The 25116-nt window shown below is 43.2% G+C and overlaps 1 protein-coding gene across 2 annotated transcripts; it reads right to left on the reverse strand.

Moving 5' to 3' along the window:
• Nucleotides 1-1482: 1482 nt before the first annotated feature.
• LRIF1 (ligand dependent nuclear receptor interacting factor 1) lies at nucleotides 1483-23964 on the reverse strand. 2 transcript variants are annotated; one of them, XM_030561158.1, is made up of 4 exons: nucleotides 23890-23964; nucleotides 13144-14635; nucleotides 7951-8229; nucleotides 1483-2441 (listed from the first exon to the last, which is right to left on the reverse strand). In XM_030561158.1, the coding sequence occupies exons 1-4, from the start codon at nucleotides 23952-23954 to the stop codon at nucleotides 1974-1976; spliced, it is 2304 nt and encodes a 767-aa protein (XP_030417018.1). In that variant the 5' UTR covers nucleotides 23955-23964; the 3' UTR covers nucleotides 1483-1973. The 2 variants fall into 2 exon arrangements, with proteins under 2 accessions (XP_030417018.1, XP_030417019.1); XM_030561159.1 differs by lacking the exon at nucleotides 23890-23964 and adding an exon at nucleotides 23525-23594.
• Nucleotides 23965-25116: the final 1152 nt, after the last annotated feature.

A 25116-nucleotide genomic window follows, 5' to 3' on the forward strand; every position in this document is an offset into this window, starting at 1 on the left:
CTTTATAATTATGAGTCTTATAGTCTATTAACATTTTAAGTAAAATTTTCATAAGATCCTTAGACCCACTGAAAATCAATAAAATGTAGAAGACTTTAGTCTAAGTCTTGATGACCTTCCTGTTTGAAGTTATGATATAATCTTGCTTCCCAGAATCTCATCTTTTTTTTTCTTCCTTCTTCAGTTTCCACTGTAATGATTGCAAAGCAATAATTGACAACCTGACTAGAAAGAAGCTGATGTAGCAATGTCTGGCTGAGTTTGCAGAGAGACAAACAATTGCTCCGGGTAGGGCGCACCATTCTATTCATCCCTCAGCAAGGGATTGGGGTTTAACATTGAGGTCCAAATACGTTAATTTGTCAACACAGGTAACAGCTGATCAAAATATGTGAAAAAGCAGCACGATAAACACATGCACGGTCTATGGTGAGCAGCCTCTCATTTACATGCCCCAAACAGGTGGTGCTTATGAAGTTACCAACACTTTCCCCACAGTCTAAACTGTGGAGCTGAAAGGGAGGAGCAGGGAAAAAGAACAGCAGAACCCCTCCCCAGAGGGAGCTAATTCCAGAGCCCAGGATTGAATATGAACCCCCAGAAGGGAAAGCCAATCCCAGAAGAGCACATATGAATATGAACATCTGTACAGTCAACTACCTCACTTTGGTGTCTCAACTTGGCAAAGTTTGGCTTGCAGTCTGAGTTTGGAAGTACCACTGCTTTTTTCGCCCCAGTTCAATTCCCCGGTCTTGCAGGCTCCCATGCTGAAGTCAGCCTTCTTTTGGCCCATAAACCCTCACTTCACCTGTACGCTGGACAAGGTTCTTGCTGAAAGCTTGAGCTCACTGTTTCAAGGAGGAAGCTGGAGGTACAATCTTCGAAGAAGCAGGCTCAGGCCTTGGCCATTGATTTCTTATAGGCATATAGACTAGGCAGGGACTCTTGTTGCGTTTAGAATTATATTTTTAATTTAGACACGGCTCTGAGCAGAATATCACAAGACACTGCACCAGCTCAGAAGTAGCTTCAGGGTACACTGTGAGTGAGGTTAACCTGAGTCACATTTCCTCTCTTCCTTCCACATGCCCCAATGGGGAAGGGGGTTGGGCAGCAGCAGCAAATCACAACAGTCCTTGTGCTAAATGATTTCCTGAATAATAGGCCAGATTGAAAACTGCAGGCAGTAAGAAAGCAAAGCGTATGCTCTCTCTCAATGTAATCCTGTAAAAGACACTCCGATACCAAGGTGACAAACGCCCTATATTTCTTATAACAATAATGCTAAAAGACCTGCATATGCATTAGTCCCAAGAGAAGCCAATGGTATAGTTTGCTATGCCATCTATATCTTGCTTTTTCTTCAGATGTGTACAATGGTCTCTATAAATAAAATCACCTCCTTTTTTGTTGTACAATTTTTATTGTATAAAATCTAATGACCAGATCAAATAATCTTTATTCAAAAACTGACCACTAAAGTACTGAAACAATTTAATGTTATAGTTTATTTCCTGTAATTCACAAGTGAGCATGCACTAAAAATAATAATAATACAAAAATCTACAATTGAGTTTTGCAATTCACATTTCATTTCCAAAAAACAGGCCTTGAAATTCCAAAGCACAAGAATTTTCTAGCACTAGTACATAAAGCGCTCACTCTAAAGCTAGAGAATATACCGCACTGACAATTCAAATAGCATATTTTCTGCACACTAAATTTTTTGACTCACATAGGTTCCCCAAAAGCAGAATACTGGACAATCCAGTTCTTATGTTCCTTACTTCTGGGGTCTACTCTCCTCTATATACATGCATTTTAGCTCCCATTAATGTCCTGTGAATATCAGGTAATTAGATTATATGTTCATTTTAAACGTTCAGAGGCACTGAACCAAATCAATCTCTTGTTTGAGTCAACAATGTCCAGGGAATCTAAATGAATATGGTCCAGATTACTTGTTAGATTTTTCAGGTCTGCTGCATCTTTTTACGCATCTCTTCCAGTGCTGCCGCTCGTTCTCTTAATAGCCGTTTCAGTCGTTTTATTTTTTCATCCCTGATTGTTTCATCCAAGTCCGGCGGAGTCAAAGGGAAAGCATCGTCTCTAAAGGAACTTTCACTAGTTGAAACATCATCTTTGGAAGAAACTAAAGCTGAACAGCATGTGTCTTGAACTTGGTTATCTTGAACACATGGGTCTTGCTCAGAGTTCTTCCCTAAAGATGATCCGATAGAGCTTGTGGAATTTTTCTGCTGTAATAAGACTGGTGTGGATGAAATACGCTTGTTAAGTATTACAGAACTGGTGCTGTTGTTTTCCACGCTTGGATTTATGGCTGATTTGACCATCATTTTTCTTCTCTTTCCATTTTCTGGCACTGGCGAGAGTTTAGCTTTTCTTTTTTTAGTCAAATCCTGTTCGAGGTCCACAATTATCTGTATATCAACAAAAAATATATATATACACTAAATTGCATAGCATTTCAATGTTTTATCATCAAGGTAAATTAAGCACATACGAGAACAACTATTTGTTGTAGTTATCTGAGGTTACTGTGCTGAAATAATTCATTAAATGGTTTGATGCAATATGCTCCAAAGTTAAGGTTACCCTTAAATAAATAAATATTAAAAAGTATGTAAACCTGCAGAATCCTAATTCTGTCCCCACACCAACACCAACAGAACAAGAGGAAACCAAGAACTGATCCTATCTTCCAACAATGCACACCAACAACTGTGAAAATTGACAAGCGATCTAACTGAACTACATCACTGTTGTTGATTAACTGATTGTTACTTGCAGCAATTGAAAAGAACAAGGTTATCTTTGCATCCTTGCCATAAATTACTACTGTAAGGGCACACACAGGGCTTGTTTACATTGAAAATGCTAAAGGGCACCGCTGCTATAGCACTTCAGCGTAGACGCTACCTGCGCTGACGGGAGGGATTCGCCCTTTGGTGTAGGAATCCACCTCCCTGAGAGGTTGTAGCTAGGTTGGCAGAAAAATTCTTTTGTGGATCTAGCGCTGTCTACATGGAGACCTAGGTTGGCTTAACTATGCTGCTCAGGGGTGTGAATTCACATCCCTGATCAATGCAGCTAAAGCAACCTAATTTTCTAGTGTAGACCAGGCATAAGTCCTCAACTGAACTGACCACAAACAGGACAAACTATGCAGGGTTTAAAATAGTTGGGTGTTGTCTTACTGCGACACTTAGCACACACGTTGCTACTGCATTTGAAACAATTTTTAGAACTACATTAAATTAGTTTAAACTATATAAAATATTGAAAGACAACGGTACAGTGTGCAGCTTTCCTCTCCACTTCTGTTCTAATGTTATTTAAAATTAACTGTTACCCCTGTGGGTCATTTACTGCTCATCATCCAATATTCATACCTGAATGTGGAAGGGGTCCTGTGAAATTAATGGTTTGTAATCACATCATTGAAGACTGTATTATAAGGAAGACTCACAAGGGGACCGAGTTCAGGTTTCATGGGTAAACTCAACTTTGGTGTCTCCTAGATTTCAAGTGCTTCACTGTGATATCTTAAAACATTTTTAATGGAATTTCCTATATTTTTTTGAAGAAAGAAAACACTCCCCAAGCTTCTACTTCCACTGGAGTCAATGGCAAAACTTCCATGGTCACGATTAAGGACCTCAATGCACATCTTAAGTTATCTATGGAGCTTCATCAAATGAGTGTGAATAGGCCCACTTATGGACATTTTAACAAATTGGGATAAAGCTTTCAGCATCAATGAAAGAAGCAACCAGAACAGTCCTCCCAAATCCAGGGAGAATATATTATTGAATCATCTTGTTGACCTTTTTCTCTGGTCGGTAAGTTTACATCATGGTTTAACAAAGTTTCAGCAACAAGATCAGGGGTGGGCAAACTTTTTGGCCTGAGGGCCACATCAGGGTTCCAAAACTATATGGAGGGCCGGGTGTAGTGTATTAAATTGGTCTCCGTAGGAATGTGCTACTTATAGTGTATTATTTATGGCTGCCATTCCTGGTGCTCTGTAAGTAGCACATTCCTATGGGGAGCAATTTAATACACTACACCCACCAGCTCTCGCAGCCCCGCTGCCAAGAGTGCTGACGGCACGGTGAGCTGAGGCTGTGGGGGTGGGGCTGGGTGCAAGTCTGCCCAGCCAGGAGCTCAAGGGCTGGGCAGGATGGTCCCACAGGCCGGATGTGGCCCGCAGACTGTAGTTTGTCCACCTCTGAACTAGATTAAATACATTATGACATTATATACATTACACACACACACACGACAGGCTTCCTCCAAGACAAGATATCTAACGTTGGATGTGTGTTGGGAGCTACCCACTCTGCCTAATCAAAGGAAAATTCTTGGCTATCACAGTGATGCCAGGCCTGCTCTCAGACTTTTAAAGATGTTTATGCAAAAAAATTAGGGAGGTTTCTTGGACCTCTCTCTTCCTCCTCTCCTCCTTTATGGCCAACGAGGAGGCTTCCCCCATTGCACTCTTGTGTACCCCACTCTCAAACAAAAAGAAGGGGAAGATCGACCCTAGGAAAGCTGCCCTCCTATCCTGCCTAGGTTCCTTAATTATCTTGGCCAGTCCTGGGCCTAGACTTCCTGGGCAATGGAGAAGAATGCCCCCTGTGGCTGCTGCTCTAATTGCTGTGTTCAAACCTGAGTGGTGGTGAGTGAGTCTCTCTCTCTCTTTCATATATATACTTATATATGTAAAATGTGCAGGCTAGCAAAATCAGTAGATTGAAACCTGAATTAGTAATTTAATAATTACATTAAAAAATCCAGATGATTACTGAAAATTAGGGAGAGCTGGCATCTGGTAGTATTAGCATTATATCATGAGAAAGCGTTTGATTGGGTAGAGTGGAACTATTTGGTGTCAGACTGAACAATGTGGAGTTGGATACTGCCTTCTTAGATGGATAAAAGGACTCTTACTTCTATGACTCTTAATGTATTGTAGAATTATCAATCAAAATCACTGTACCACTGCAATTATTTCTCAGAAGAAATAAGAATGCCAGAACAACAGGGAAAAGCCAACAAAGCACTAGTTTTCAAAAGGCAAAGTAGTAGCAACTACTACTCCATAGATCTAATTCCTATTCTTAATAAAATAATGGAATGAATATTGAAGGGAAATTAGTATTAATGAAAGGTGACAGATGCAAGACCAACAAGCAGAAAGAGTTTATAAAGAACAGATCTTTCCAGACAAACCTTATTGCTTTTTGTTCTTGTTTTTTAACTAGATGTACCAAATAAGTGAATGAAGGGACAATGTAGATACTTCACATCTAGGTTTCAGTCAAGCAGTTTCTGAAGAATTTAATCTTTCATTTAAAATTAAGTTTCTAGCTCTTGTGGTTGTGAAGATATTGTCCTATACGTGAGGAACACAGCCTGATCTTCCCTAATCTGCAGATTGTGTGATGCTTTAGCAAAAAGGGCGAACATGATAACAGACAGAGGAACATCAAGAAGGAGAAGGGAGGTGTATATGGCATTGGTAAGGCAACTACTGGAATAGTGTGTCTAGTTCATGAGCTCACACTTTAAAAAAAGAAAGTTGAAAACTGGAGAGGATTTACAGAAGAACAGCAGAATAATAGGAGATGTGGAAAATATGCCTTACAATGACAGACTAAAGTAAACTCAGTATATTTTTCTTATTGATGGAAAGATTAAGAAGCAACTTGATCATGGTCTATAGTTACCCACACGGGGAGAAAATATTTGATGTTAGAGGGTTCTTTAATCTAGCAAAGGCTTAAAATGATCCAGTTGATGGATGCTGAAGTCAACGAAGTTCAGACTGGAAACAAGATGAAAATTTTGAACAGTGAGTGTAACTGAACACTGAAACAGATTACCAAGGAATATGGTAAATTCTCCATCACTTGAAATACTTACATCAAGACCAGAGATAAAATAGTCAAAAGTGCCTATGGGACTTAGAAGCCTAAGTCCTGTTCATTTCAAGTGAAACTTAGGCTCCTAAGGGACAGATGTACAAAGGAAATGAAGCGCTTAGAGATACAGAAGGTGTCTAATGGGATTTGTAAAAGAGCCCATGGTTAAGTGCCTGACTCCTATCAAAATTAAGCTTTGTCAGCTTATTGGCTGAGCTGTCAGAGGACACGTGAGGCCGTGAGTAACCTCAGTTCTACTCTGCCCAGTGGTAAAGCCTCTCAAGAGTCTGTGGCTCTTTATGCTCCTTTGTTTCAGAGCTGTAACACCTCTCACATGGCTTCAGACATGGTTTTTGTTTGAATGAGCCATCAACAAATGCCTTATAGCTTTGACAACAAACAACAACCATCCCGGTAAAGGCACATGTATTTGGATGTCAGACCAAAGAGCAAGGATTTGAACTGGAGTGAAGTGAGCTGCCCTGAGAACAAACTCCTGATGCATGTGGGCAATGGACACACTGGGCATCCCTGAGCTAAGGCAAAGAAAACCTCTTAGTCCCTAGCTGCCAGGATAGAGTGAAGAGAGATACTCCATCTTGAACTTCTGGAAATGGCTGAATGTTCACAAAATATATCCAAGAGGGGTCTGACTGCTCCGGATTTTGGGGAGGAAGGGAGACCATAATTTAAACTGAGTTGAGTCTCAGCAACTGGCCTTATGGGAACAGAAAAGAGGTTCCAACACTGATTAGCTGATGCGACCTGTTGAAGATATGATTTCTTCGATGAGGGATCATGAATGTGAGAAGAGAAAAACAGTTGTCAAAGGAAAAAGGGTGCGAAGGAGAAGGGCTGGAATTCTGAGATATTTCTGTCTCCACAAGACAAGAAACATTTATCTAACAGGATTGTGGGCTAACCCTCAAGAAGAGAGAGAATTTTCTCACTTTTCCCAGCACCACTGACACCCTACCTACTAAAGAGAGGAGTCTCTTGATTCCAGCTGGATATTCCCTATCCCTGAAAGAACTAGACTTCACTACTGGTCTGCAAGACAAAATATGCTGGTATCTGGGTTTATTGTACTTAATGTGAGACTTCTGGATGTAAATGTTTAATGTGAGACTTCTGGATGTTCTATTCTTTAAAAACAAGGACAATGAATGCATATGTCAAGAATCTGAATGAATGATTTCTTCTCTAAGACCTCACTCAGGGTCAAGTCCATGAGATTGAAGAACTTAAAAAAAATAACATTAGGTTCTTTGAAGGTCAGAGCCAGGATACTCATTCTTGATGAGAAGACTCTTCCTCAGAGGGATTACACAATCTGACAGCTGTTTGGCATGGCCTGTTGTAGGCCACTGTTGAAGGTTATCCTGTTCCATGCCACTAGCTGCTGATTGCTAGGACAAAAACATATCTGGACCAACTTGAGGAGACAAGCAAATGTCTTGTCTGATTTAAGACTTCTGTTAGGTACTGAATGGCTGCTCTGGATCACAGGAGACACAGACCTCAGTAAGCACTTGGGCGGATGCTATTATGGTGGCTATTTGAGGGAGAGTTTTACAAGCAAATAATTTCCTCCCACCTCCAGATTTTCACAGACTAAGTTAAAATATGCCAGAAAACGTATCAAGAAACAGCTCTGTCTGAAGTTCTAGCTGCTTCTTTGACGAGGTTAGTAACAAAAGAGGAATAACCAATGGAAGCTGTGAGAGGTGGTTTGAAGGAATCTGGGAGAAAAGAAGCGTTTTTAGTGAACTGAGTGCCATCTGCATGACAGATGAGTGGCAACCAACACTGCCTGTACTTGTGGCAGCTACAGTCTGAAACTAGTGCTAAATAGCTAAATATGTTATTTCCTCTCCCCTTTCCTTCACATTAATTTCACTTGTGTTAAATTGTAATTTAATTAGCAGTGAAATTCTACTTCTAAAAGTGTAAGCGTAGGCTATTGGAGGGTACACATCAAAATACATAAACACTGAAATACCTTTTCCTCTTCACCATGGTCCTGCTGCTTAGCTGTTATCGCCATTTCTTGTGGTGATGCACTCCAAGAATCATTATTCTTTTTAAAGTTATTCCTGGAGCACACACTTGCTTCTGATCCTGCAGGAGGAGTTCGAAAGGGAATTCTATTAAGGTATACTCTCTCCTCTTTAAAGAGACCGAATTTCTTTCTTAATTCCAGGTATTGTTTCCAATGGGGTTCTCTTTTGTGTTTGATTTCAGTGGCCTTTTTTGATGAGCACACCTTCTCATTTTGAATCTGAAATAAGAAAAATACAGTATATAAACAGTGTTGCAGCCACTCATCAACACACTTGTGATCATTAACACATTGATATTCTGGTAAAAAAGTGTTCATTAAACTTTAGATATTGGCTTACTTGGATAAATTACAATATTATAAGATGATCATTTGCCTTTTCATTGCCATATTTATTTATTTTAAAACAGCACATAAATTAAAGTTATCAAGTCCTGCTAGTATACTAACAAAGTGCTATGAGAGGCAAGGTAGCCACTTACCCTATGGTCCCAGAATTACCAAGGAACAGATGACTAAATAGGAAATATTCATCACAACAACACTCTCCTGGATCACAGTGTGTTTGTAGGTGCCTACATTTCAAAGATGACTGATAATTCTAGAAGTCTGGTATTAACAGTCCTCTGTGCATAATTTTGTTGTAACCTGATGCCACTCTTAACCATCACACAACAAACACCTGTTTGAGCATGCACATGTGGGAGGAGAGAGGAAGAGATGAAGCAAAACATCTGACACTATCTGGTCTCCACAAAGGCCCCAGGAACTAAAAAAGCTCTGACATAAGGGTATCACAAAGCAGACGATAGAAATAAATTCAGTCCCATTTTGGGTGCAGAGGTACATAATGAACTAAAAAACCCAAAACCAAACCCATAATTTGTAGCAGTGATTTAAAATATGTACAAAATGATAAGAAGTATGCCTGGCTCATGTGAATGGTTGGGCTGGCAGAGGGGAGGCACGTGCCAAAATGGGACTAGAGACAAAGAAATGAAATAATATTTTAAAATAATAAATTTCTCATCTAGAGATCCTCAGCCTTTCTTAGTCTGCAACCACAAAATGGCCAAATACTCTGACTTGCCACTCACTGTATCCTACAATCCTTTGTGGGTACAGAAGAACGTGGGATTTGGGTCATGGTATTATTTTTTTGTGGATTAAGGCTAAAAATAACTGTCTAGTGTAGGCTGGGAAGGGTTGTTGCCAGTAAAATCGCTACTCTGTCTCCCTCAAAGTTTCTCTCTGCCTCACCCCACCCCACCGCCCAAAGGGAATGGATCTCTCCCCTTCAGAGCACTACATTTACATATCCGGATTGGGAAGGGGCTGGTGAATCCCTCCCCAGCTTGGCATAACATGTGGGGACTGAGCATCTCCTCTTTCCCCACAATGCATTTGGCAAGAAAAACAACTCTTGCCTCTAGTTCTCCCTGCTGGCTGATCCTGGAACTGCTCCATGCTGCTAAGCAGAGTTCTTATCTCCACTCTACTAACCAAGAGCCCTGCGACGGAGGGAAATGCTGAGGCTACAACACTCCAGGCCTGGGAATAGCCTCATGTTCCCTCTTTTGCTTCTCCTGAAACCCCTTGTGATTGAGAGTCACAATCCATAAACTAGAAAGCCCTACAATAAATAGTTAAGAACAAAACCCAGGGCTGTACTACCCAGAGGCCTGTCCCAAAGGGAACAGGTATGATTGGCATCATATTGCATTGTTCTCTCCTTGTCCTCTGATGCTGTTCTTTTTAATGAGGCACTTAGTGGGACTGTGATGACATAAATAACTTAGCCAAGTATCCTACAGCAAATACGACTTTAATTTAGTATGGTGGCATGTCCCAGGATGACATGGTAATTGCTACTCGGCATCGTCCTGTTATCTTCTCTTCTGTCCTTACTTCAAAACCCCTTCCTTCTCTCCCCATACCTGATCCATTCTCCCGTCAACAGTTTGTTGCTATGTAGGAAGACTTTGACTTCCTCTACCAAAGCATATAGAGATAAGTATAATTTCACCACAGGCTAGAGAATCAAAGGTTCCCCTACATTTTCACTTTCTATCCTCACTGATTGATTCCAGGAAAAACACTACCAACTCTCACCATATGCACCTGAAGAACATGCTCCATCTGGAGAAGCTTAAAAAGGTGAAGTTTGCTACTGCAAGCAGGGGTGGGAGGGGAGGGAGGTTTGCCCAGGAGCAGACACTGCATCCTGGGTGCAATGAAAACATGTACAAACCTCACCCCAGCAACCCACATGAAGAGGGGATGACCTCAGCAAGGGATGGGGCCATGCTCAGATGAGACATCATCTGAATAACCACTTGGTGAGGCAAAAAACTAGGCTGGGGCCCTTGACCTCAGACACAAGTCCCACTCATAGTTTAAACCCACTCCCCACCAGGAAGGAACTGCATGGAAGAGCTTGATAACCTGCTGCTCCCGGGGACAACAGGGGAATATGAAAAAAGAACGCCCTTGGATGGAATGAGATTACACAGAGGGCTGGGCAGTAGAAGAAGGGGCCTGTAGGAGGACTCCCCCAGTTGACGGTTGCAGGATGGGTTCAAGGGAAGGCGGTTGTGACAGTCTGTACCACTATGTTCACCCCTTTTACAAGAGTATGATATATTTTGTACAAAGCATACTGTGTAAGGTATCATTTGAAAACTCATGATTTGCTGATCATTATAGTCCTGGTAAAGTATATGTGGCAACACTGTATGTAAAGATACAAGATTCCACTGTATGATTTTGCCCAGGCCTTTTCCAGCATATTCTGGAAGGCAGTCACAAACAAGTTCCTGGCCACACAGACTTTCTGTCTCCTAAACATCAGTGGGAGATGATTCTTGAGCAAGAGAAAGGGCTACAAGAGGGCAGTGCCCCACATCGTCTCTCCCTTGCTTGCTGCCCACGGCATCATCAACCCCTGAAGAACAAAGGAAGCCACACTGGACTATGGGAAAGAGGGAAGTAGAGATCCTGACTTAAAGAGGTTCAGCCAGTCCCTACATCCCTACAGGAAGCCTGCCCCACAGCTAACCCATCTAAGTGTAAGTTGGCTGTGACAGAAGTAAATTATTTTAGGGTATCAGATAAGAGGAGGCATTGTGAAACCTGTACTAGACAAAGTCAATGAATAAACTCAGGCCCCACACTACAGATGAGGAAAGAGATATGGTGCTTTCTGGGCCTGATGGGATACTATCACTGGTTCATCCTCAACTCTGCATCAATCACAGCTCCCCTGACCCATCTGCTAAAAGGCAGAGACATTAATGCCTGGTGAGTTGAAACCTTGAATACTCTGAAAATGCGACCAAGCCAGGCACTGGTCCTTGCCAACCCACACTTCACCTGGGAGTTTATTTTCTATACAGATGCTTCTGATGTTTGCCTGAGAACGGCATTCTCCCAGGACTCTTCCAGAAGCATACCCAATCTTATATTTAGGCAGGAAGTTGTTCCCCAGGGAGAGACTGAATTATTGGGAAGGAATCTGTGGCTATCAAAAGGGCTGCGTACTTCCTCAGGTACTATCTGTTGGGTAGTCCCTTTTCTCTAGTCACAGATCATGTGCTGTTGCAGTGGCTACCCTCCATGAAGGACTCAGCCTCTCAGATTATGCATTGGTATCTAGCACTCCAGCCCTATAGCTTCAGGGTGCAGCACCAAGCAAGGAAAGAGCATGCAAATGCATTTTTTTTTTCAGGGAGATGGGACTGGGGAGACTCTTAAGCAAGAAACATTTCTGGACTTGAAGAGGAGTGGTATGTGATGGGTTAAGCCCCCATCCCACTGATGGAAAGGCAGAGCGTTCCTGCACTCAGGCAGTGCCAATAACATACACCTTCAGAACATGCTCCGTCACGAAAAGGGGAGCTTAAAAAAGTGACGCTCCCTACTGCAAGTGGGGAGGGGGAAGGAGGAGGAGGGAGTTTGCCCAGGAGGAAGGGCTGCTGGGGACTGGCAGCGAGCTTCAGTAGCAAGAGGAGCCCAGGCCAGGGTAGTGGCTGCCCTTTCCTTTACCCTACATCCCTCTTCTTTGGGGGAAGACTGACACTGCAAGCCTGATATGGGCAAGAGGTCTTTGAAGGCTGCTCTCAGCCAATAACCGGTGGCAAGACCTGGGGAAAGTCAGCATGGACTAGAGATATTTGGACTCAGAAGAGATCCTGCGAGTGAACTGAACTCCTGCCAGAAGTGGTGATATTGCCCAGGGGGGTGGGCTCCCATAGGGAACCCAGGGGCAAGAAACTACGGCAGAGCTCAGGCTGAGGATCAGCCAACTACACTCTATGAAAACGGATATCAGACTATTTCTTGGTTTTATTTTTTGTGTGCATGCTTTTTTATATTAAAGTCCTCACTTCTACTTATGCACTGTGACTTTTTAACCTAACTTTTTACTAAGCTCTTAGGGGAAGAACCTATCAGAGAAAGTCTACCACTGGCCTCTCTACTTGTGTCTTCCTCCTCTCCAGTTGGATATTGTCAGAGGTAAGTCTATGGTTGCCTGGCATCCACTTTTGCACCTGGTAGCCCAGTCCCCTTGGACATCCAAGGCTTCAGCTGGTTTGCACGAATACCTTTATCTCACACTGCAGTGACTCTGCTGGTTCAGTCTCTGTCTCTTGCAAAGTGAGCACAAAGCAGTTTCAAATAAGCATTCTCCTCTTTGCCAAATGCCCAGAAGAGGCTGGGACTTGGCTGATAGGAAAACAGACTGACGGGAAAGGACTCACTCTTCCTTGCGGAAGGAGCGCTCCTCCTTGGTTCCATTGGAAAGGGAGCACAGCTTGGAATGAAGGGTATGGTTCAGTAGGAGTTTTTAGTTTGTTTGTTCCAGATTAAAAATGGCAATCATTGGCTAACAGAGAAGTAAGCTTCCCTTTCTTTCCTCTTCTCACGTTTGTTCATTAGCATACTACAATCTTACTGATTAAAACCTTATTGCTTTTCTTTTTGGTTAATTAAGAAATATTTGGGAGGGCAAGGCAGCATGCTTGTTTAGAGAAAAATGTGATATGAATGACACTGGCTTCAGTCACACAGAATCAGGATGTAGGCGTAATTTGGTAAAGATAAACATGGGCACATTTTGCTGTAGACAGTTACCTTTTGTTCTTCTTCACTGAAAGCATAATGTTGTTTTGACTGAGGAGTAACAGCAGTTGCTGCTTTGGGAGAATGACTCTTCTCTTTGCTGTTACAATGCATGTTTTCATCCATCACCATTTTTTTAACTGGGTTCACTTCATTTGAAATCCCCCCTGTTGTGGACAAAGGCCTGCATTGGTTTGTAGTAATAATATGCTGATTCACATGTGGTGTTGCAAGCAGAGCGGGTGCAGGTTTTAAGTTCTTTCTTAAATCAGGCTGTGGAACAAGCTCTGTATTTATACTTGGCTTTGGATCCTTTTGAGTAAGTGTCATACCTTTATTTTTCGACAACACTAGATTTACCACCTTATTGGTTATCAGCTGAGAGGTGTCCTTTTTAAAAGGAGCGTCAGTACCCGGAGAGGCTTGTTGGTCAATTTGGGCTGACAGAACATCAGACCCTCTTTTTGTCAGCAAATACACTTTCCCATTGTACATCACCAGAGCATTATCTTTAATAGGAGTGATTGTCTGGCTTCCACTAGGGCTGTTAGAACAGATTGGTAAAATATTTGCAGAATTTTTTTCTACATTCTTCATATCCGCCAAGGTTTTCAAGATCTTTGAAGCCATGTTATTTGATGACTTCACAGGAATAAGGTATGGTATTGATGCCTGGGAATTTTCTTGCACGACCCATTTCATTGGAGTCTGCTGGCGCTGTTGGCCATCAGAAGTTCCCACTGGCGGAACAGAACTCTTTACCGTTGTTTGTGCAGTTGTCAGTATTAATGATTCTGATACTTCTGTGACAGGTTTTGGGCAAATGGTTTGCAAGCGCTTGGGAACGACTGTTTTCACTGTATTTACTGGTGACACATAAATAACAGTTGGTGTTTTTGTGGCTTCGGCTGCCCCAGAGGCATTTGTAGCAGCAGCTGCAAGTATTTTCTGCTGTACTGTAGGTGGTAAAGAAGAAGCTGGGACAGATTTCACTTCTGCATGAGCTGGTATCTGAAGGTGATGCCCAGAAGGCAGCACAGGAGATTTCACCGTCACTGGAAGACTTTTTGTGTTGACTAACACATATGCTGTATTACTCTGGTTAGATGAAGTTGACACAGCAACATTTTGCAAAGACAATCTATCAACTGAAACAGAATTACTCTGAACATTAGAAACTGGTTTTGTAGTCAAGCTCTCTTTTTCAGGGTTCACGCTAAGATTTTCCTGTTTATCCAATGTCCTTGTAAGAATGATCTTTCCAGGATTAGTGGATTTAAAAACAGGTATCTTGACAGATGAAGATGTGGTGCTACTGGCAATTTGTGTCTTAAAAGTAAAATGAACTGGACTTGATACATTCCCTTTAGCGGTATCAGGCACAACTGATGACTGAACTAGTGGCATAAAATTTCCAGAAGATTTAGAGATTGGGAGCAACTTCAGAAGGTTTTTTCCATCCGGCCCAGTCGTCTGAACTACTTGGTACATACAGCCTGCAATGCTTAAAAAACAAAAGAAGAGGAAGAAGAAAAGAGTAGTGTAAATGATCAGAACACAGATATTTTGTTTAATTCGCACCAATTATTGTACACATACCATAGTCTTATCTTAGAAGCTGGCTAACTACAGAAAATAACAAATAGTCTTCAGTAATTTCAATGGTAAAACGTATGCTTCTCTAGTGATATACATCACCGGGTCAGCTGTTATGGAACTCTGTCAGTTTGTACTCACGCTTAATTATTATATACTAGAGTGGCAGGGAATGACATTCTTAGCTAAAAATCAAAAACCCCAACATATATCTTCCTCCTCTGCCCACAAGGCCCCTCTTTCTGAGGTATAACTTTTCACTATTCCTGGGAGAAGACATCTCACCACCACTCTACTGCTCTTACATTTACCACTCCCCTCCACACCCCCAGACACCAAAAAACTGGGGCACCGTGAGGGAAAGAGCATGACGCTGAATGTAAAAAGAGATGAGACATCTGCTCCTCTTTCTATGTTTTGTATCTCCAGGACTCTGGAGAGAGGAGAAGCAGGTTGTTAACATTCAGGCAGGGAGGAAAGGTAAATGCTGGCTCCCTGCCTGCACACATATGTATAGGGGTCTACCAAATTCGCAGACATGAAAATTGCGTCATGGATCATGAAAATCTGGTCTCCCCCCATGAAATCTGGTCTCTGGCCTCCCAGCTGTGAAGGCAGAGCAGAGGCTGCTGGAGGTGCATCCAGCTCTGAGGGCAGCACCACTGCCAGCAGCAGCGCAGAAATAAGGGTGGCATGGTATGGTATTGCCATCCGTACTTCTCTGCTGCTGCTGCTGGCAGCAGCACTGCCTTCAGAGCTGGGCACCCAGCAACCAGCCGCTGCTCTCCCAGCCACCCAACTCTACTCCTGGGGGAATTCTGCCACCAAAAAAATTAAAAATTCTGCACACAATATTTGAAATTCTGCATATTTTATTTGTCAAAATAACACAATATAATCATGCCAGTTAAAATTATTTGGTCATTATTTCAAAATATCTGTCAGCAAGTATGTCTGTAACAATACAGACCAAAAAAATAAAAAAAGATTCCGGTGGTGGGTTTTTTTTTTATAAATAGATTCCTTACTAAGCATATTAATATAGAACTTTGTGTAATTCATTTAAATTACAATACAGAATTGTATTTCCTGCACCAGTCAGAAGCAGTGCAAAGACTTGGTGAAATCAGGAGTAACAGAGGAGCTGGGGGAGAGGAAAGGAGCCCAGGAAAGAACCTGAAAGGTGTTGGGTGTGGATAGGAGGTTTTTCTTTGGAGGGTGGGACGGGGATTGTTAGGGTGTTGGGAAGCCTCCCCCATGCAGACCCTGGCTAACCCCAAGCCTCTCCCATTCAGTCAAGCAGTCTGCCCCTGTCCCCGCATCCCGATGGGTCTCCACACCCCCGCCAGATCCTGAGGCTCAATGCTGTCACCCCACAAGCTCCTGAGACTATGCTCCAGTCTGTCCCTTCCACTAGCCATTCTGAATCCACCTGCGACCTCCCAGCAGTTCTGTATGCCCCACTCTGTCCTAACCTGATTCTGCAGGCAGGGTGCTGTGATAAACTACTTCTAGGGGAATTCTGCAGCACTAGGCATAGAATTTTGTATTTTCCCGCATAAAAACATTTTGTCTAAGAAGTGCTGTAGTTTTGCCTTTTGCCCCCAAGAGGCTGCTGTGGCACCAGAACAGCCAGCTGTGTTCAGCGGCCCCTAATGAGAAAAAGGCAGAACTGCAGCACTTCTTAGGCAAAACGTTTTTTATGCAGGGAAAAAACAAAATTATGCGAGACATTGAATTCTGCATGCTGCAGATGCTCAGAATCCCCCAGAAAGTAACCCTTGAAGGCAGTACAGAAATAAAGGGGTGGCAATACCACAACTCCCCATACAAGAGACTTGCAACTCTGTTTTGGGTTGGGATCCCAGTATGAGAAACGCTGCAGGCAAATCACGACATTTTTTGTGGGTTGGTCATGGCATAAATAGCAATTTTGTGGATATGTAACACATCCACAAAATCTGCTATTTATGCCATGACTAATCCATGAAAAAATGTTATTTCTCCACAATTTAAATAAACCTCTACATATAAATAGTCTGATCCATTTGGCCTGAGACATTCTGATTCCGGGTCTCAACCCCTCAGATAGCACAAAAAGGCTGGGGGAACTTATAATAAGTTTTAGTAAATGTCGAGAGGGCCTTAAGTTATTAAAAGCTTGAACACCTTGCATGTGAATGAGAGTCAAGAAACATAATGGAGACTAATTGCCTGATGGAGATAGAATCAGAGCCATTTTAGACAGGTATTTGGAGTGAGGGTCCAGAAGCACCTTTACCTTATGGAATATGGTGCAGAGAGGATCAGTCCTCAGGCCCGCATCTCAACTAGCTCTCTGGGTTCATGTTATGGCTACGATTAATTACACCTTCAGAGAGATGACACAGAAAATAACCCGATAGAGATGCAAACAGAGGCCCCATTATCATTGTGAGAACAATATTCAAATCCAACGGTAGAAGGGATTCATAAACCAGAGAGAACACATGGAGCAACTGTTTCTGTAACTTGGTTACTGAAGGGTAAATGTAGACTATCAGCACACTGGAGGGCTGAAAGCCAAGATGGCTGCCATGTGGAACCTGATTGATCTCAATGAGTTTTAACTGTTTCAGCCATAGTTGATAGTCCAAGTCCACAACATGAGGGATTCACTGAACTGGGAAGCAGGTTTTATGGTTCCGATATCAGTTCTGGAAGTTTTGAGAACCAAAACTGTGAAGAAATCCAGCCTGGGGTAATCAACAGCATCTTGGTTCTGTTCCATTTGACTCTGAGCTTCAATAGCATCATGGGGCATGCATAGAAGAAGTACTGACCCCAGTTAAGATGAAGGGCCTCCATCAGCAATGCTGAGTCCAGCTTGCTCTCAAGAACATCTGGAAGTATATAGTATTCTGTTTCTGGTGAGTGAGCAATCCAGCTGGGCCTTCCAGCCCTTGTGGAAAAGGATGAGTCTTTGAGGGATCATTCATACTTCCAACTGTAGTATCTGCTCAAGAGGTCTGCCAATATATTGTCCTTTCCTAGCAAATACAGAGCCACTGAGGTAATCCAATAGTGGATGCTCCACTCCCAGAGTCAGATAGCTTCCTGCCACAGCTACAGAGGTCAGGCTCCCCACTGGTGGTTGGTGCAATACATCATCACCATGGTATTGGCTGGCTTGTTTACCCTGTAGAGCTTTCCTCACTCTGAAATCTAGAAAGTTAAGCTTTCAGCTCCAGCACTTGATATGAAACCTCATTTCCAAGGATATTTATGCTCACTTTGCCACAGTCTAAATGTTGCACTCCAGTACAGCAGGTAGAAATAGCTCCATTTAAATAAATAAATAAAGATTTAACATTTTCCCCATTTTCATTTTCAATATTCCACATATTTTTGTACTGACAGCCCATATTTGCAGTGTGGAAGTTGTGAGTGGAAAATGAAGGTTTTATTAGCCAAGTAGGACACAGATGGGAGTTTTGGCACCAAAAGATATGGGTAAGTACTTCATCTAAGTGTTTTTGCTTAAACAACCCAGTGAAACAATTAATGTGGACACTTAAATAGCTGTCATCATGTTTCAGAATAAAACATCCTATTGAGATGAATGGGGTCACTTTACACAGCCCAAAGCTATTGTTCATGCAGACTCAGGAAGACAGCACCTGACTCCTGGGTCACACGCAGGTTTGTAACACATGGTTCATATTTTGAAGATTTCTTTCATGACTATGTGGTCTAGAAATTTTCCTCTTTTAGATGTAAAAGCTTAGATTCTGCAGCCAGGAGCAGAATTTGAAGAAAATTCCCTAGCCATGTAACTGCAAAATACTTGGGGCTCTGCACATCTCCCATGCAGTCCACAGGCACCCCAACTCGCTCTCAAAGTGACTATTAATGAAAACAGGTAAGGAGTAAGAATGAACTCCATGATAGGCATGCTCCCAGCAAGGAGTTATGGCTTTGCTTTTTTGTTTTTAATCATTCAAATGATCATGAACAAAGGAAGAAACAGATGACAGAGGCATTAATGATGGTGAGTATGCTCTGGACTCTACTATCTGCTGTTCAGAAGAACTGAATAGGTGCTTGCACCATACCCCTAATTACACGTGGAAACCTGTGTAAGAGGAAGGCAAAAGGCAAGCTTCACCAACAGATACTGTTTTCTAGACAATATCAAGCTTGTACTGTAGAGATACACTTGTCTTATGGACAATTTGCTACGGAGGACTAATGAGGATGTAGCCATTACAAGACACTGAAAGCTGAACAATGGGGAAAGGAAAGGAATTTTCAGTCAGACAGTTTAAAGTTCTGTTTTGTTTACATCTGTTCAACTCAAACTTATATTAAACAGTTAGGAAGAAAAAGCAGTCTTTGTTAAGATGTGACACTTCTTTTGCTTCAGTTAAGGGTTGAAAAAGCTCGCCATATACACTGGAGATCACTGATGAGTCTTCTATCAAAACTAGGAAAGACCTGGACTGACATTTCAAATGTTTTTTTAAAATTCAAATATCTATTTATTTATTTATTAACAGTCTCAACCTTTTTTAATACATCATAAGTGGGGGGGAGGGGGAGCAGAGAGAGTTAAAAGCCATTTTCTCCATTGTTGCAGATCTCTTTTCCTTTAGAGAATATGATTATGAATTATTTTGTATATTTAAATGGAATGATGAGTCACCAGTCAGTCCACTCACATGTGAGTAATTGGGATCTATTTTTTTAAATGAAGCTAACTCTTTCAATAAAGAATTATCCTCCTAAAATTCAAGCAGAGCTTAGCAGCTCTGGCATTGCTAAGGAACCGAGAAAAGGACCTACCTCCAGCTACTAATTTTAGTTTTTGCGCTTCCTGGTGACATTGTTGATAAAGAAATCCTTAAAATGAGTTCACAGTTTCAGATTTTTGAGTTTTTGCTACATTTCACTCCCCCCCACACACCTTTTTTCTGTAATAAAATGACATTTTAATAGGAAACTTTCCCTAGTTCTTCATTATCCATCCCAATCTCTTACTGCCATTTTACTGTAATTATAGGGTGTCTATTTTCCCCCTGGGGTCATGACTTTTGACAATGCACTACATCTTGAATATAAGCCAAACCCTTGAATAGACCATGAATGTGATGAACTTCCAGGAAGAGAAGCAATGATAAGATGGTTGAAATCGTCTCTAGAATGATCTGTCCAACTTCTTCAGTATGAAATTTTGGAAGAGAGCCCAGGTGTAAGTGTCCTAACTTTTTTCATCATGTCACGGGTAAAGGAAACTGACATAGGGGATACTACCTTTACTAAACTTAAGAGCCAGGCTTTTTTTTGTCCAGGTGTGACAATACGCATGACAATTTTTCTAAACTTCCTGTTCAGAAATGGGAGTGGTGGGAGGCAGCAAAAATGCTTGAAGAGGGTCAAAAGTGACCTGCAAAAGCAGAAAAAAAATCTGAGTTTGGGGGGCCATTTTTTAATGCTTTTGTCATTGTTTTGATATATAAGGCAGTCTGAGGATCGTCATGTTAAAGTAAATAAATAAATATATATTTTAAAAAATCCTGACTCTTTCTTACCTTAGAATAATGAGGAATGTCAAATCTGGTGTGTCCCAGAGGTCGCCTATTGTGAACTTTCTCAGCCATTAACTGAAGGGGAAGGGTGCTGAATCCTTAAGAACCTGTTCTCCCAAATGTTTATCCAAGCATGTATGTTAATAGGTGTTCTTTCAATAGTTATTTCCCTCTCCTAGCCCTTTTTGAACAAAAGTAACATTCCCTTCAATCAGGGTTAACTAGCATGGCATTGCCACTACAGTCTTACCAGCTCTTTATGCTATTACAAAAGGCAAGTCCTGAATTTCTAATGTGAAAGGCAAAGAAAAAATATTACATGGCATCTCTCTCTGAAGAGGAAAAAATTTTAAAACAAGCAAAAGCCAATACCGTTTCAGGCCTGCATGATACCTTAAAGAAGTAAGGGGACATGGTCAGTTTCCCTCCTCATCTTTTAGCTATCTATTAGCATTCCTTTAACCCCAGTCCATCAAATTGTTCATTTGCGAACCTCAGTGTGAATAAATCCACTAGTGGACAGCTGACTTTCTACAAATTTGTGATTGAAACCATGATTCAGGCCCCATTCTCTTAACACGTTAACTCTGAAACCTAAAAGACGACAATCTAATGTATATTGTAAAATGGAAGTGTGTGGACAGAATAAAATAAACTGAATATAAAAAACAAACTCCACAAGGAAATTAACTGCATATTTTTGACAGTCAAACCTATAGCTAGAAAAGAAAATCATAAAACTGCAGCGGTGACTACAGGAGCTAGTGATCTTGCTTCAGAATTTAGTCCAGCTTGTTCTTGAGAACCTCCAGCTTCTCTAGAGTACACAGAGCTTTGGCTTTAACCAGATGGTTCTGGCAGGAGCATAACAAATCTTTTTCTTCTTCAGGATTGTGAGGGTGAGAATGGTCTTCTAACTTTGGGTACACAAGGCTTATAGAATTGGTGACTTTTCAAGGAGTTACTGACTGCCAGAATAAGAAGATTATGTTAACTTCTGAAACCAAAGCTGGTGCCAATCACAGGAATTTAAAGTGATCTTCTTAATCAAACATTAAATGTTAGAGATAAACAGAAATAAAAAGCCTATGAAGCCATTGCTCGCAATTCCATGTCCATTTTAAATCTTGTTACTATGCAACATCTAATTTCTAAACCTCAGAGGGCATGAAGAACTTCAGATTTCAGAGTCATGATTAAGAACAAGAAGATGTCCAGATATCATTCAGACTGTAGGGCATTTTCTACAGACTCAAGATTCAATAAGTAAGCTGTTTCATAGCTGGTTGCCTTTCTGATATTTGCCAGATCTGGAACCAGACAAAGAAAGTTCTTTGTGAATAGCTACAAACTCTAAGTGTATTCCACCTTACCATTTTCCAACTCATCTGTTTGATAGATTTCGCATATTCCTAAGAGTTCCATGGGAAACAACCTGTCCTGATTCACAGTCAGAACCTGATTTTAGCAAGGAGAGCTCCTCCTCACTGTTTTCAGTGAAACAGTTGATGCTAAGAAACAGGCCCTAATGTGTTTTTTTCCATTTTTACAATGTATTTTAGATATCATGGAGTTTCTTCAGTTGCCTCTTGGGAGGAGAGAAAGAAAAACAGTGTTGAAGGCTAGAACTGCAATTAGCAGGAAGCAGTGTAAACTACCTTACTGGACTAATCAGTGCATCTCAGATCTTTCTGTAACTGTAGGGTCGGGATTCTGTGACTCAGAAGCGCATGTCACTCAGGCCACGTCTACACTACAGCATAAAAATCGAAATTATTAAAACTGGTTTTATAAAACTGGTTTATAAAATCGATTTTACGCGTCCACACTAGGGCACATTAATTCGGTGTTGTGCGTCCATGGTCCTAGGCCACCATCGATTTCCGGAGCGGTGCACTCTGGGTAGCTCAGTAAAAGAATGAGACCAATAACTTCGATTTCCGTCCACACTAACCCTAAATCGATATAGTAATATCAATTTTAGGGTTACTCCTCTCGTTGGGGAGGAGTACAGAAATCAATTTAAGAGCCCTTAAAATCGATTTAAAGTGCCTTGTAGTGTGGACGGGTACAGCGTTTAATTCGATTTAACGCTGTTTAAATCGATTTAACGCTGTAGTGTGGACCAGGCCTCAGTCACAACAGCACTGCAGCTCTCCTTTCATAGAGCTGACTCCTCAGGCACTCCTCTAACAAGGAGCTACCTAAAAGACAAACCAAGCACAATGGTCCTGGCTTAGTTGTTGACAGCGGGTGAGCTATTCTAATGACTGTTTAGATTACAATTATTCCATTGCAACTGATTAGATTGGCTTGCTCCCTTAAAAAGGTTCTTAACCTGTGCCTGCAAAGATACTGACTGACAAAAAAGGGCTCAAGTGGGAACGAGTAACTGCCCTTCTCTATATTAGTATCTAGTATGGAGTACAAGACCACTCAATCTCAGAGGTGTGAAAAGGGGAAGTTTTGCTCTGATTCATGCTCCTTTAGGAACATCTTTGGCCAACGAGAGAGATTATTGCACTTGTAAAGCCACTACCCATTCCATTCCCTGGGAACATCTCTGCAGCCAGTCCTGTCTGCATAAGAAGAGAGGCTTTTATTGAGAGAAACCTGAAGTGGCTCAGACCTATTCTGTGTGATGTTCATGGGGAAGGAGTGAAAGCAGCACTTGCCCTTCTCCTCACTGATGGCTGCCCCCTTAAGACTTTGGGGGAAGTCTTTATTTAGTTATGCTATTGGCTTAGATCCCACTCAGCCTTCCAGGAAAATCGTTGCCCCTATACAGAGAAGGTCTTCTGAGACTGATGCACCATGCCAATGATGTCTTTAAGGGACTGACCTAGAGCAGGGAACCATAAACCGGCTCCCCAAATTAGGGAAGTTTTCCTTTGATAAAGCAACTCTGGCCACTAGGAAAAGCCGCCAAATCAAAAGCAAAATGCATGAGAATAATATGCTCTTTGTTTAACCATGGAGGCAAGACCAGGTCTGGTGCATATATGTGTAACACGTGCGTGCACAAACTCTCTGTTGTTCCTCTGTAGCTGAACAGCCAGAAAACACATCACGTGCCAATCCAACATTAGGGTAGAGCAGAGAAAGTAGGATACAGCCCCTGCCCCATCCTTCCCTACCCTAATCCGAATCCCATTCCTTTCAGGATCCCGTGCAAATGTCTCCCTCTGTCCTCGTAACCCTCCATGAGCCTAACGATGCTTGTTACTTACCCGGCTTCACACTGCGCTTTGAGAGTGCTTGGGAACCCCCAAACTGGGTTCATCCCAGTGACAAGCAACAGCCCCCACAGTACCTCGGGGTCCTGGTCCCCCTCCAGTGCGGCCCTAGCTCAGTGACAGGCCAGAGCAGCTCGCTGGTGCCAGACCCTGCAGTGGCTGCCGTCCCCGGGCCCAGGGCTCTCTCCGAGCGGGTGCCAGGCTCCGAGGCTCCTCCCCAGCCCAGGCCCGACCCGATGGCAGCGGTGGGACCGCTCTGCCGAGAGGCTCCAGCCCGCAGCCCCTTCCCCGGGCACAGCCCCGCGCTGCCCGCGAGCGGCCCTGCCGGGAACCTCTCGTGGGCAGGGGTCGATACTCACCACTGCGCGGCGCTGCCGGGCCCTTCCTCCGGGCTGTGCGGCGCCCCCAGCGGCGGACCGGACATGGCGCGCGGAGCGGGCCCGGGAGGCGCCCGGCCGCCCGCGGGGCAAGGGGGCGCTGTCCAGGGCACTCCCAGGCGCGGCGGCTCCTCCGGAGCGGAGCGGCCCCAGCCCCTCGTGCCAGGCGGGTCCAGGGACTCCCCCTGCTGGGCGCTGGCGGCCCCTGTGGGCTCCCTACAGCGGGGCCAGGCGCTGCCGGCGGCCTCACGTCACTTCCCCGCTCGGAGGGACGAACTCCGAATGAGGCCGTTAAAACGCACTTCCGGCTGCAGCAGCCTCGCGCACATCCTACTGGCCCCCTCGCAGCAGGGCCCTTTGCTTTCGAGCCAGTCGCAAGCAGCTTCCGCTCAATCTTCAGCCACTTCCGGGTCACGCGGAGGAAAAAATAGGAAAGAGCGGAATTTGCCGCCTGCGGCCTCTGTGCGCAAGCGCGACTCAAGATCACTTCCGGGCGCTTGGGACACACTTCCGGTAGGTAGGAACTACTTCCTGTTCCAAAAATGAGAATTAAACAATTGTTTCAATACGGTCCAACATGTGCAGATCACATTGTGAATCCCGAGCTGCCTCCTGTCTCTCCATCACCCCAACTAACCCACATTGCACCCCTCATCCCATCCCCCTCAACTAACCCCCTTCATTCTCCAACCCCACATTGACCCCTTCATGCGCCAGTCACCCCCAATGCACCCCTAGTTACCTCTCACTGACCATCTACTAGGATTGCTAACCCTCCGGTTTTGCCAGGAGTCTCCCGGAATTGGGCTCTTATCTCCTGGAGGCGACTGAAGCCAAACTGGGAAATTTTAGGCCACTAAAAGTCTGGCAGCGCAGTGAGGCTAAGGCAGGCTCCCTACCTGTCCTGGCCCTGCGTCGCTCCTGGAAGGAGCTGGCATGTTGCTGCAGCCCCCTGGGGGCAAGCAGGAGATCTCCGCATGCTGTCCCTACCTCAAGCACTGACTGCAGTTCCCATTGGCTGTGTTTCCTGGCCAATGGGAGCTGCAGGGGCGGTGCCACCAGGCAGGGGCCGTGCACAGTGTCCCCTGGCCTCCCCCCTGGGCTACAGAAACATGTTAGCAGCTTCCGGGAGTGGCACAGGGCCAGGGCAGGTAAGGAGCCTGCCTTAACCCCGCTGCGCCACCGATCAGGAGCCACCTGAGATAAGCA

Source organism: Gopherus evgoodei, chromosome 4, assembly GCF_007399415.2.
Source record: "Gopherus evgoodei ecotype Sinaloan lineage chromosome 4, rGopEvg1_v1.p, whole genome shotgun sequence".
Lineage (NCBI taxonomy): Eukaryota > Metazoa > Chordata > Testudines > Testudinidae > Gopherus > Gopherus evgoodei.